We start from the raw sequence: 14,754 nt of genomic DNA, 5'->3' as shown, positions 1-14,754 counted from the left end.
ACTTTTTTTCCACTTTACCATGTCAAACTCAACATCACAGGTTTCGGGCTATACAGTTACATCAACACGATATGTTCCGGCGTGGCCATTATCTCCATGGCGTGTTTGGTGTATGGCGCCACCATCCTAGTTCCAGCCAGCGCCTGTGTGCTGCAGACTACGCGAGCGCAGCAGGGGCTGCTTGTAGCAGCACCGGTCGTAGGTCAGTTCAGTTCAGTCTACTTGAACCACACTTGAACCTTGTTTTGCACCACAGTTAGGCCCACTTGCACCATTCCACTAATCCGGGCTTAATCGGTTAAACCTGGAGTTACCATGGTTACCAGTACAATTTGACACTAGGTTAACAGTATATAACCGATTAATCCCGGGTTAGTGGAATGGTGCAAGTGGGCCTTAAAGTTACGCAGACAACAACATGTCACGAAGTCATGCCAGCGGGATTTGAAATTAGTGTACTTTTCATACCGATAGCAAGTTCGATCAACAAAAGATTTATTACGAAGTTTCTTCAAGGTTTAGAGTTAGACCAAGAAAAGTCTAAAGCTATTTTGCTAGCCCACGCAGTGCAAGTGTTTTTTTACACGTAAAAATTTCATAGAAGTTTGACACTTAAAATTACACTTGCACTACGTGGGCTATCAAAATCGCTGCAGAATTTTCTCGGTCTGATTCTAAAAAGGCTTGAATAGCATTTAAAATATTTTCAAAAAAATTACCTATCGGAATATTGTAGAACCCTGGTGTATATGAACGTTAGTCGGTTTCCGACTTTTATACAGTATAAGACGCTAATGGGTACCAACTCATTCAATAAAATGAATGAAACAAAGGAAAACTACCCATTACGCCTTTTAATTTAGCCAATTAGTAGGAAACCCACCTTTTTATATCAAACCATTTGAAAAAACTACCAAGTCTACCAACGATAAACTCTTCTTTATCCTCGCAGGGTTGATCATAGGCGCCACCCTATGGGGCTACCTGGGTGATACCCGCGGCCGGCGTAAAATGCTGCTCGTCTCACTCCTATCCTCGGCTGTTCTCAATGCTCTCAGCAGTATTTCCGTCAACTGGGTCATGCTTATGATACTGCAATTCTTCACTGCATTGCTGTGAGTTTTCAAGACAATTATCGCCATTTTCTCTGAACGAAAACTATATTTTTTGTTAGTGTTAAAGTTTCAGCACTGTTGAAATAAAAAAAAGTGATGAGAGGTAGAGTTGACTGCATGGATATGTGACCTTATTGATAACGCCTAGCAATCTAGCAGGATGGGTGTTCTATACTTTTCACCATGTTTGATAAATTTTTACTTTGTTACTATTAGACCGAAGAAGTGGCTTAGCGGTAATAGCGTGTGACTTTCAATTCGAAGGTCGTGGTTTGAAACCCCGGCTCGAACGTTTTTCGGAACTTACCTAAACGTACGAAATAACCTACGTCAACTCTTGGGATGCTCCCATGAGCCGTGGCAAAATGCCGGGATGGCGCGAAGAAGAAGATAGACGGAAGAAATTGTGTCAGAACTTAGCTATTTATCTGGCCGATCTATTTATATTCGATGCTGTATTCTAAACGTGGCAGAAGACCCACGTACATAATGTTGTGATTCAATGAATTAAATTAATTACAGGGCAGCAGCGATGTACACCTTGTCTATGACCCTGCTAAGCGAGTGTGTACCGATGGCAAAGCGCAATCTCGTGGTGCTCATGGTGTCCAGTATCTTCCTGCTATCCCAAGGGATAATGGCGGGTAATTTCCTTTTCTTCACACTTGCTCGAAAAGTACCTTATTTCATGCAGGTGTACTGAAGGATAAAGGCCTAATATTATTCCCGTGGGAATTATGGATTGTAAGATAAAATCTATAACTCCCTAGGCAGTTATATATTTTAATTAAATTATCTGACTAATCCATACGAACCATGTAGGTTTTAAGTAAAATACTTTGTTTAAAGTCAAGGTATAAAGGAGATTTACTTCTAAAATACCGACGCTAGTTACTTTTGTTTAATGCTTAAAAATATTTAATTTCATTAATTTAATAGCCTAAAGTATCTTGTGATCACAATTTATTAACAATATCGAATAAAAAAAAACCAAAGTAACCTCGTCTGTCTATGCACTAATCATAGAGGTGCCCTAAGAATTGGTATCAGTCTTAACATCAGCCTTTTTCCAGTGCTAGCTATTCCCGTAATCCCTCTCACATTCTCCCACTACGTCCCCACCCTGGACATCTACTGGAACTCCTGGCGCACCCTGGTGGTGGTCTACTCCATCCCGAGCCTGCTCTGCGCCTGCGTACTGTACTTCATGCAGGAGAGCCCTAAGTTTGCACTGGTCAGAGGAGATGAGCGCGAAGCTTTGGAGATCTTGAAGACGATTCAGAGGGTCAATCTGGGGGAGAAGGCAGCATTTGATGTGAGTATTGTTGTTGCTTAAGTGTGTGCGAGCCTTCGTGGCCTTATCACACGTTATGTGGGGTCGTCACAACATTTTTTTCTCTTTCTCCTCTATCGTTCGTCATCTCAGCACTCACTCTTTTCTTTCTCATATCCTCCTTCACACAATCCATCCGTCGTTTTTTGGGTCTACCATCTGTGCTCTCCGTCCATCAATATCGTTAATTTGTGTGAACTGAGTAATAAAGAGTGTTGTAACTTTTTGGTAACGAAAGTAATAACAAGCATCTCAGAAGAGGTTTTTTGAGCTGAATTTACTTTTAAATATTCTGTAGATCTGGTAGCTGGTGACTCAAAAAAGACTAAAGCTGGTGGGAGCATGAGCTAGTAATAAGAAGGCTTTCGCAAATATTTAAATAATTTGGTGTCTCTAATGAAAGCAGTCGTGTTTTCAATTTAACGCTTGTTTTTCCAGGTTCCAGGTCTACTTCCTGAATCATCAGTCCTGACGTCAAAACTGTCTGCTAAGGACCAGATAGTGCCGCTGTTCAGAGCGCCTTTGCTTAAGCACACCATAATCCTAGCGCTTCTCTTCATGTTCCAACTGTAAGACTCCTACCAATTAAATGCCATCTTTATAATAATAATGTAATAATCTGTAGCTACAAGTATGATCCTGTAACTGGCTTTCCATCTCTTATTAATTTGGGATATTTACTCTGTATATGTAGATAGCTATTGGATCTCCAAAATATAAATAAATAAATATGATTTGACAAGGTTCGATCCCGTTTGACATCTGAGGGCACAGCCGTGCCCCCGCCAGGACAATACAAAGGGCAAAAAGCAGTGCCTATCCTATCTTATCTCTAACTTCACCGAGCGATTGTATGTATTATTTCCTACTGTCAATGCTAAAGATAATGATGATTAATCCTCCATATGTTTTGGAATAGTAAATATATGGTAGTACTTCTAAACTCTGACACTACAAAGCTTTTTGCAGTTAGTTTCTACTATCGCAGTATTTATTACAAGCTTTTATTTAACTTGCAATATTTGTATGTATGTAAGTTGGGATCACGTACTACATAAATTAAGTAACGTGACTATGCACTATGGTAGCATCGAAGGCCATAGGAGCTCTGTGATAAAACAACGCATCCTAATTGTTTTGGGTTTGTCAGAATTGTCTCTGTCTCTGTGACATGTATTGTATCAATTGCCTGTTGAAAGAAAACTACAGTCAGCGATAAAATCAATATCAAAAATGATTTTTTTACAAAATATTTGTAATTTAGGTCTGGTTCCTTCCTCGCCTGGTTGCCCTCGATAGCCAACCGGGTCATATGGATGTACGAAGCCGGAGAAGTGGAGGATCTGACGCTCTGCGGCATCTTGCGGGCTGATATCAACGTGCCTGGTGATGTGAGACCATCACTTTTTCAATTTTGTATTTTACTACAAGAAATTTTTTGATGAGTTTTTAACCTTACTATACATATAAAATTATGTATTATCAGGCGTGGCTCACTCCGCGATTTCGTCGCTTTGCTACAGGTAGCTAAAAGTACATCCGTTCGGCCCCAATTTGCCATAAGCCGCGCGTGGCGCTGTCGCCACCTAGCGGCCATATCTGTGCTGATCGTATCAGACGCGTTTTGTTAGGGAGTGAGTCTTCTGCATTAGTACTATTATTTATTCTGTGGTATTATGTACGAAATATCATTTCATATCAGTCACTTTCCAGTAAGGCCTAGTTTCGGTGTTGGAAGGTCAAATGGTAGTAATTCCTAAAAACTAGTGCTTACACCTATTTTTGGGATTAGTTGCCAAGCGGACCTTGGACAATGTTAGGGAAGGCGCGGCAAAATGCCGAACATCGCTAGGAAAATGATTCAAAATTTCAATAATCAACTTATTGTAGTAATCAGCTGTGATCGCTGGGATCTCCTCACAAAGATGTCCTTCATGATTTTACAGTCACCATCAGATATACCGGAGCGGTCAAGGCGCTCACAAATATCTGAACACGCCTCTATTGTCAAGGCGTAAGAGTGCGTGTTCAGATATTGGGAACAGCTTGGCCGCTCCGATAATATATCTGATGGCTGACTGGACATAGATTGAATGAATTTTTATTGTGTTTGCAGCCTAATGTCACGCCATGTGCGCTGAACGTCACGTCACTCCTGATTGTGCTTCTAGTTGGCGCTGTGCAGTCTATCTTAAACCTGTTCCTAACTATTGTAAGTTGGTCAAATTACATTTTAATTCCGATATCTACCTGTAAGTATAGGCTGTCATTACTTGCCTTCCTACCAAACTTAAACTAAAGCAAGGGTGCGAAACTCCTGACTTCGGTCAAACTTGGCTCCGCTCGGCTCAGCATTGCCCCGAGCAATTATTAGGGTTGGCACCACTTGACTTCCTTTCGCGTGCACGACCACTAATAAGATAATCACTTGATTTTTGACAACCCTAATTCCTTTCTGTACGGTGGTACTATGAATTATCGCTAATTATTTACTGCTACATTTTGACCGGAACAACATTTACGGATCTTAGATCAACGTTTTACGATTTGTTTGCTATTTCGAAATACAATTATTTCCAATAATAGGTCTCCTCCATGATTTTCTTTTTCATCATCATTCTCTTGCCTTTGTCCCATTCACTTGGGACCGGCGCAGCATGTCTTTCCCTTCCACACCTCTCTGACGCCCGTCATTCGTCGTCGTCTTTTTAAATAGAAATATTATAATGTATAACTACACTAAATAATGATATAAAGAATGACTCACGCTAGACCGGGCCGGGGCCGTGCCAGAGCTTCCGTCGCTTCGTTTTCTATGGAACGTACGTACGTACGTACGTGATCACCGATTAGCTGTCATAGAAAATGACACGTACGCCTCGGCCCGGCCCGGTCTACATCCTGAAGTAAATTCTTAATCTTTCATTTCAAAAAAAACCGGGCAAGTGCGAGTCGGACTCGCGCACGAAGGGTTCCGTACCATAAAGCAAAAAAAAAGGAAAAAATGCAGAAAGAAAACGGTCACCCATCCAAGTACTGACCACTCCCGACGTTGCTTAACTTTTGGTCAAAAATCACGTTTGTTGTATGGGAGCCCCATTTAAATCTTTATTTTATTCTGTTTTTTGTATTTGTTGTTATAGCGGCAACAGAAATACATCATCTGTGAAAATTTCAACAGTCTAGCTATCACGGTTCGTGAGATACAGCCTGGTGACAGACGGACGGACGGACGGACGGACGGACAGCGAAGTCTTAGTAATAGGGTCCCGTCCCTTTGGGTACGGATTACTTCATTCTCAGGAAACTCTTCAAACTAGACACCTTCAGCAATGAAGACGCCGACTAAGAAGAAGATAACTTCATTGTGTTACAGGTGGTAGTGAATCGCGCCGGCCGCAGAAACACCGGGATGGTCCTTGCCGCTGTGGCAGGTCTTGGTGGTATTCTGGTCAACCTAGTGTCCAATACGATTGGGACGTCATTCCTCTTCGCATTGTTCCTCATGGGCATAATAGCCCAGGGGCTGTACACCGCCATCGCTGTCACAATCTTTCCCACTCATTTAAGGCGAGTATGACAAAAAAGTTATTGGTCGATCTGCAATGACTGCAATGGGTAATCCTGGTGAATTTCATCGCTCAGACTCACTTCGTCAGTCGTGGGCATCCCTCGAGCAGCACGGTTCCATTACTAAACCAGTTATATAATATTTTAAGTTTCGCGTTTTGAACACATATTAACTCACATTTATAGACGGGTCTAACGCGAATTTTATTCAATCCAAATTAAATCAAAATTTTGTGCAAATCTCTGTTTTGACATTTTGCTGGGACATCAGTCAGGCGCGACCACGACCAGTGAAACCTGTGTCGAAACGTCGGTAAATCAAGGTAATTGAATAAAATTCGCGTTTTACCCGTCTATAAATGTGAGTTAATATAAACCAGTTATTTTTGTAACCACAGGGCGATGGCAGTAGCCCTCACGATGACTGCCGGCCGCATCACCAGTTTTGCTGGCATCCAGATCGCTAACTACCTCCTGGGGACCAATTGCGAACTGGGATTCTATTTACGGTGCCATCTTCGCTTGTGAGTTCTAGTTTAGCTTTCAAACACTTTCATCCAGCTAAACTATATACAGTGGAACCAGGATAATTGCAATCTCAAGGGACCGGCCATTTTTTGTCAATTAACCAGGTTTTTCATTTAAGCAGGTCGTGTCAATTAACGAGGTTCATAAAATTGTTGTGTCAATTTTAGAGGTTTTCATTAATAGAGGTTGCGTTCTAACAAATTTCTTTTATGGAGGTGCAAATAACTATTGAAAGTAGATTTACACGCTTACGTTCTGGTTTTCTGGTCTATATATTGCTTCTGAGTATACTTGCACTTTTACACTATATTACTACTTTATTTTCTTATCATTTGTGTTTAAAAAATTCCCTTGAATTGTAGAAGAAAGTTTTATTAGAATGTAAAAAGCATACTTTGCTTTTGATTTAATCTAAACTATTTCACCTATTTACTACATGCAGGCTGTGATAGATACCCAATAAATAAATTGAATTCTGGATGGAGATATAAATAAAATGATCATTGCTATTAAAATATTGTTTCTGCTGTCTACAACTACATTATTTCAATTACAGAGGTACTAAGTAAGACTCGTTTCAATAATAGAGGTAAAAAGAAGAGCAAAAATAACGGATTTTTTTAGCACAGTGTCAATTATAGAGGTCTTAGTTGCGATGTGGTCAATTACAGAGGCAAAATTACGAAAAGCACTAAAATCTAAATTGCAATTATAGAGGTTCCAAAATTTCAATTATAGAGGCCCTTTGGTCTCAAGGGACCGGGACCGGGCTTTTGGTTGCAATTATTGAGGATTTCCATTTATCCAGGTGCCAATTAACCAGGTTTCACTGTATATATACTTAATATAGAACTGCACTATATTGTGTAGTTTAGAGGAATTTTCTTCCGCGAACGATCTGTCTTTGGAGTTAACTACTGTCTTTTCTTCTTCTTCCTCAAAAAGGAGGGTACAGGTTTCTAAACGGGTCAGCAAACATTTTACTAGACTTGCAGGCGGGCTTAATATTACTGAAGTGGGACCTATGTTTGATATCAACCTGGGTGATATCAAACATAGGTGTAGGTGATTTGGAAAATGCGTTATCTTCAGCATCACCACTAGCCTTCTTCTTCTTCTTCCTCGCGTTATCCCGGCATTTCACCACGGCTCATGAGAGCCTGGGGTCCGCTTGACAACTAATTCCATGATTTGACGTAGGCACTAGTCTTTACGAAAGCGACTGCCATATCTAACCTTTCAACCCAGAGGGTAAACCACTCAGCATCACCACTAGCCTTATGGGTGTAAATTACCCATCTTCTTTGTAATTATAGAGAAAAACTAGCGATCCGTGCAGGATTCCCAAATTGGTAAACATGTTCTGCCGATTTAATTTACCGTTTTATTTAAAGTTCAGAATTGGGTATCTATTGCTCGCCCACACTGTTAATTGACAGTTAGTAAACCTTATTTCAAAGTCATAAGGTCCATCGATGGACAGTTAAGAGTGTTGCTATTTGTATAAGGAGACTGAATATATAGTTATACAAGCTATTTATTTTGCTTACAGCATCAGCGATCGTGGCATCGTTTCTCCCCGACGATCGATTATTGCGGAGCCCCCAGCGTCCTCCCAAGGAGCAAGGATGAACCACTATATTTACAATAACCAAAAAACATCGATCATATTTTGTAAAGTTTACCAGAAATATATACATAACATAAATATATAATTATCTATTACTAAGTATACAGTTAAAAAAAATCTAGTTTTAGTTTAGTTAGTGTTAGTAGTAGCTTTGAAATGTAGGATATGATTAATAATTATTGTAAGTGGAATTTTTAATGTAATTTTAATTATGGAAATAAATAATATTTTTCTTTCTATTAAAACATACAGTTAAAGTGTATTTAACTGAGTCAGAGTTGATTATGCTCAATTTCTACCCCGAAGTTTATTCAATTGTTTACAATATTTGTGTTTTTTGTAAGTGCGATAATAAAAACATTGTGTAATATCACATTGTGCAATATGCGCTTATTGCACAATACCTGTATGGCTAAAATTGTCAACGAAAGCCAATAGACACCTGATGCCCGAAGGGCAGAGGGTTTTATGCTCTGAATCCTAGTAAGCCCCATACTAAATGGAGAAAACAATAAAATTCAAAATGTTGATCCTATGACACATGTTGTTGTTGTTTCGTATTTATCTCTAATCGATGCGAATTACAGAATAAGTGCTGTTATCTAATGATAGCATTATCTCATACCTAATCCTTTATATATATAAAAAAATACAATCTGCCTATAATATCTTAAACGTGGGCAACTATAATGATAATGACATTCGTTGGACTTCCGTATTGATAGTTCGACATAAAAACCATTCGATGAATTAAAAAAATAGATGTAATTAATAGTAGTAGTAGTTCTAGTACAAATATTTAGTATTTACTACTAAATATTTGTCGGATCTGGTCTGACAGATGTATTCTATCAAAGCAAAAGATGGAAAAGTACCTTTTGAAGAAGCACTCGGAAAAACAGGTAAGTTAAGTTATCATTTCATCATTTTAATTGACTTGTCCCGGTAACATTTATTATTTTTAAGGGCCTTCAAAACGAGATTCTTATTTTTATTTAGCTAGGACTGGACCAATTTAAAAACTATACTTTGTTTTTCTAGGGTTCCGTACCTCAAAAGGAAAAAACGGAACCCTTATAGGATCACTCGTGCGTCTGTCTGTCTGTCTGTCTGTCCGTCTGTCACAGCCGATTTTCTCCGGAACTACTGGATCAATCAAGTTGAAATTTGTTACACATATGTAAGTTTGTGACCCAAATACGGACATGTAACGTAAACAAATGTTTTTTAAACATGGGGGCCACTTTTGGGGGGTAAATAAAAAAAAATAAAAATAAAAATTTTCAAACTATATTATGTTACATATCAAATGAAAGAGCTTATTATAAGGATCTCAAATATATATTTTTTATAATTTTCGAATAAACAGTTAAGAAGTTATTTAAGAAAATAGGCAAAAAATGACCATTCCGCCCCCTTTATCTCCGAAACTACTAGGTCTAAAATTAAAAAAAAATACATAAAATAGGTCTATACCTATAGATGACAGGAAAACCTATTAGAAATGTACAGTCAAGCGTGAGTCGGACTTAGTTACAGTTTTTAATCCGACCCCTACGGATTTTTTAAAGAGATTTTATTCACGTTTCACATAAAAATACATTGTTAAAAATTGTGTAATATACGGAACCCTTGGAACGCGAGTCCGACTCGCACTTGACCAGTTTTTTTATATATATATTTTCTAAGGCTAAAAATCGAGGTATATTTTTTGTTGTTGTACCAGTATGTATCACAATACTCTCTCGTAATGTACCTACATTTTATACAAAAGCGCCCTAGGATGACTTACGCTAGACCGGGCCGGGCCGGAGCTTCCGGCGCTTCATTCGTGGAAAGCACCCCGTGATCACCGATCAGCCGTCATAGAAAATGACATGTCGGATGCCTCGACCCGGGCACGGCCCGGTCTAGCATGACTCATGAGTGACTGATGAGTGAGCCTAATAAAGTATCATAATACTATCGGCAGCACATCAGAACCTTCAATCGTGGATGACGAGGGCCTTCAATGAAATACGATGTTCGAATCACAATCTTTACTGCACAAGACTCATTACAAATCACAGCACGCGATACGTTTCTTATCTTAAGCAAACCAGTGGCTCTTGGCTTTTAGGTTCCAATACTCGTACATCTTAATTGTGACCGAGTTTTTTTCCAGGTTACGGCTTGTACAGTTACCTGATAATAGCGGTAGCGGGAGCGTCCACCATAGCCTTCGTGACGCTATTATACGGAAGCAGCATTATAGTCCCAGCGAGTGCGTGTGAGCTGGAAACGACCACCGCGCAGCAGGGGCTGGTGGTTGGAGTGCCTGTCGCAGGTAATGGCTCCTCTACACGATGGGCCAATGCCAGCCACTCCAAGGGACGCATTTATGCGTTAGAGGGAGCAAGTGATATTGCTATCTCATTCAACCGCATGGCTGCGTCCCTTGGAGTGGCCGGCGCTGGCCCATCGTGTAGATGTGCCATAAGGCTGAGCTGAGGGATCTTCCTTTTATTTTATTACCCTCTGTTGACATGTAAGGATTTAATCATATTACAAGGGCACCCAAATTTTACTCAACGAAATGTGGGGTAAGTACGGCGTAGGTACGTTTTTACTTTTTAACCGTCTTAAAAAAAGGAGGGGGTTATCAATTCGACCGTATTTTTTTTGTACGTATGTTACTTACCTGAAAACTCCGTCATTGATATTTGATGAACCGTCCGTTTCCCGTTTGGCCCCGTTTTTATCAAATCCCAGTTCTGATGATGGGATCCATGAGGAATCCAGGGAACTCCTCGAATCTTATAGGAATACATATAGCGATTTTAACAAGCTTTTATTAGGTCGACCTGTATTGTATGTAACTATGTAATGGAATCTAAGGTAACTAGTTAATTTAACCATCTTCCAAGGATCGTAGCGTCATGAAAATTGGCAGCTGTATGTAGTTCTGATGACAATACAATAATATGGTACTGTCGAACTGATCTGACGATGGAGACAGGAGGTGGCCATAGGAACTCTGTGATGAAACAACGCAACCTAATTGTGTTAAGGGTTTTTATAATAAAATTGTCTCGATAAGCATTAGTTGTCTGTCGTAAGAAAAGTACAGTCAGCGATAAAAGCTTGTACCAAAAATAAAATTTTTGCCAAAAACTTATTTGTATTTTCATCAACAAACTAAGTATTTACAATTAAACTGCTAATGAAGACTTGAAGTCGGTTTTCCTTTTTTTTAAGATTAATTATTATAATTCGGGTTCAATCCTAGAGAAGTTTATGGGTGGCTGGATTCGCAAAGTCTGTACGATTGTCATAACTCTGTGATACTGAGATGTTGTATGTGATACTGAGATTATGATGAGATTATGGTGAAGATGTTCTGGAGAACGTGTGGCACAAATGAGGTATACATACCCGTGTGGGTATGGCCGTGTTAGGGAAAGCCCCAGCAGCCTTCTGAACACTGTTATAGACAATTTACAGTGTTCAATAGTGCGCAAATGGAACTCTATGCACATGGACCATAGAGGTGCTGTTGGGCAAATTTAGTTAAGTATTTTAAGAAGTAGTTTAATTTAATTTATTGTATTAGGTATTTATATATGTAATGTAACTATTAAAATGTATGGATCTTGTTATCCGAAATAAATATATTAAATAAAATAAATAAATACCTTGTTGAACTTTTTTAGGCATTGATTATGGTGTGTGCTTTCTCTGCTAGCGAAGTCTTTTATCAAGTAAAATTTCGAGACTATAGCAGATGATTTCGTGGTTAAATCTTGCGTTGGTGAATTTTAATCATGATCGTAGAAGGTACGCTGTTGATTGGGGGGTTGTTGGTGTTTACTTACTGCGATTTTTCGACAGGGGCAGTGATAGGCACCCTGTTATGGGGCTATCTGGGCGACACACGCGGCCGCCGCCGCATGCTGCTGGTCTCTCTGGCGCTGGGCGCCGCATCCAACGCGCTGGCCAGCATATCTGTCAACTGGATCATGCTGATGATCGTCCAGCTATGCACCGTCACTTTGTAAGTTCTTCGTTCAACGACGGAATCATAAAGATCCTGGTATTCATCATATTGTGACTTATTTTCTTACTACATACAAAAAATCTAAAAACTGTTGGAACGTGTTCTGTTATCGATTCTAAGTATCCCCAGCCAACTTTTTTTCAAATATCTTCCATGTACTGACTTTCGACCGTCTTCAGCTTTATTATATGTACCTATAGATAGATAGATTGTTTGTTGTATCATACTAGAAAATGTATGACCTACCTATAGGTACAACAGAACAGTAGAAAGCGTCTTGCATCATAAATCATAACTTTTGTTCATTGCTCTTCGAGTACTCAATTCCCAAAATCTACCAGCTAATCTACTAGTTTTGTATTCTTTTGCCCACATTGTGAGTGATTTTACAGCTCCAATGGTCACTAAGAAAGAATAAGCAGTTTCCATGGAAAAATTGCGAGAAGTTACAAAATCTTGGTTGTATTTTCAGGGGCTCAGGGATATACGTGCTGTCAATGACTCTGCTGAGCGAGAGCATACCAATACAAAAACGTAATGTCGCCATGGTTTTGGTTTCCAGCGTCTTTCTACTTGCACAAGGAGTCATATCAGGTAACTCATTAACAAATACCTGCAGCTAAATAACTAATCAAACGTATTGTAACGAATATTGTCTTACGCAATTCAAATTACCCCTTAAGATAAGATTTTTTTATTTCGTCGGGTAACAAGCAAAAGTCACTAACTAACATCATTGAAATTATTGGACAATAAACCGCGTATTATAAGAGTAATAAAGTGCATTGTTACTTTAATTTTTTGATAGTACTTAGTGACTTTTGCTTGTCACCTGACGATTTGTGGAATTAAATTTAACGTCTTTTGTTTTTTTTTTCATGATTACTTTCTAAATGAAAAGAAACAAGTACCTAAGGTAAACGTACTTGTGTTTGACAACGACATGCTAATGCGCTGACCCTGACAGCAGGGTGTCATCGATAGCACAGGACTCTATTGACAATGACTTAAGTTTAAAGATGATAAGTTAAGATTGGGACCGTGACGAGTACGTTTACCTTACATATACTTTTTAAGATATTTTTGGTAAAAATGATATTATTACACATAATATTATCACTACTTGTAACGCAGAGTCCCTTGTGAATAAAAAGATATTAAATAATAAATTAGTACTAATTTATTATGTAAAATTAAACCATCAACAAAGAGAAAAAAACACAGACAGTTACGCAGCATGACACTTGATAGAATCGAGTTTTCAAATACGATTTGATATGAAATTACAGAATACAAAATGCGGCCAGTACTCTGGCGCCAAACCTCTTTTGACCATTCTAACAAAAAACATAAATACCGATAGTTCAACATATTCCTTGAAACGAATATATCATATATCAACACACGAACATATCTATTGAAACGTATTCCTTATTGTGTTTAAGTAAATCCTTAAACACAACAGTTACTTGTTGTGTTTATTTCTTAAATAACTTCCAAATATTTTAGTAATGTCTATACCCATCATCCCGTTGACGTTTTCTTACCACCTGGAGGCGCTTGGTATCTACTGGAACTCCTGGCGTACACTGCAGGTGGTGTACTCAGTGCCGTGTCTGATCTGCGCGGCCTTTTGGATATTCATGCAGGAGAGTCCTAAGTACGTTTTGGCAAGTGGAAATGAGGACCAGGCACTGGAGATCTTGAGGACCATCCATAGGTGGAATAATGGCAGGAGAGAGGAAGAATTGCAAGTATGTCGTATTATTAAAATTAAACAAATCTAATTAATACATTATTATTCAAGACAGTTGTTGTCTAGGATTTTTCAATTTCAATTTTCTTTTACCATAAGTATTTTTAACTGACTTAAAATCCAAGTAGGTATCGTTAAAAAAACCTTATTTTATGGGATTTTCGTGTTTAAATCGATATATTTTGTTTGAAAGGGTAAACTTTTTACTCTTTATAGTTGTCGTCATCCGGTCACGATTGGATGATGAAATCCAGAAGAAATTGAAGTACCTGATTCTTCGAATATTATAGTTATAGTAGATATATTTGTAGTTATTTGGATAGTTTTTACAATAACTGGTACATTTTCTCTCGAAGTGGTATTTGGTGAAATGGAACCGCTGATGATGACCATAACTTGAATACTGTTTTGTGTAGTCGATCCTTTTCTAAGTTTATTTACTTGTTTGAAGGTAAAAGAGCTGTTGCAAGAGACAGATGCTACACAGAAGAAGTCTGAAGATGTGAAGGACCAAATAGTGCCTCTGTTCAAGAAACCATATTTGAAGAGTACTTTGATCATGGCCAGTATCTTCATATTATTCCAAATGTAAGTTCCGTGGCGGCACATAAGAATCTCTTATGCTCATGTTTTGTCACGAATCATTTGAGGCACGGTTTGGACGCCAGTTGGTAACGGAGAGACGAACTTGATATTAAAATTTTAAACCACGCTCCCATTGCCTTTGGCGTCCATACCGCAGCCTTAAGGTTGCTTATGCTCATGTTTTGTGCAGCACTATTAAAG

At 38.8% G+C, this 14,754-nt stretch overlaps 1 protein-coding gene and 1 long non-coding RNA gene across 2 annotated transcripts in view; both read left to right on the top strand.

Moving 5' to 3' along the window:
- Positions 1 to 47: 47 nt before the first annotated feature.
- Positions 48 to 14,754, top strand: part of LOC134672267 (uncharacterized) — a 31,287-nt gene continuing 16,580 nt past the window's right edge. The window contains exons 1-5 of the mRNA XM_063530168.1: positions 48 to 202; positions 953 to 1,115; positions 1,638 to 1,759; positions 13,722 to 13,966; positions 14,420 to 14,556. Coding sequence (XP_063386238.1) covers positions 97 to 202; positions 953 to 1,115; positions 1,638 to 1,759; positions 13,722 to 13,966; positions 14,420 to 14,556 — 773 coding nt within the window. The 5' untranslated portion in view covers positions 48 to 96. The remainder of the gene's footprint in view (positions 203 to 952; positions 1,116 to 1,637; positions 1,760 to 13,721; positions 13,967 to 14,419; positions 14,557 to 14,754) is intronic.
- Positions 6,427 to 8,160, top strand: LOC134673439 (uncharacterized). Its single transcript, XR_010099478.1, has 2 exons — positions 6,427 to 6,542; positions 8,099 to 8,160. It is a non-coding gene; the product is annotated as an uncharacterized LOC134673439 (long non-coding RNA).

This window comes from Cydia fagiglandana, chromosome 2 (genome assembly GCF_963556715.1).
Source record: "Cydia fagiglandana chromosome 2, ilCydFagi1.1, whole genome shotgun sequence".
Taxonomy (NCBI): Eukaryota; Metazoa; Arthropoda; class Insecta; order Lepidoptera; family Tortricidae; genus Cydia; species Cydia fagiglandana.
This window is presented reverse-complemented; position numbering and strand designations above follow the sequence as displayed.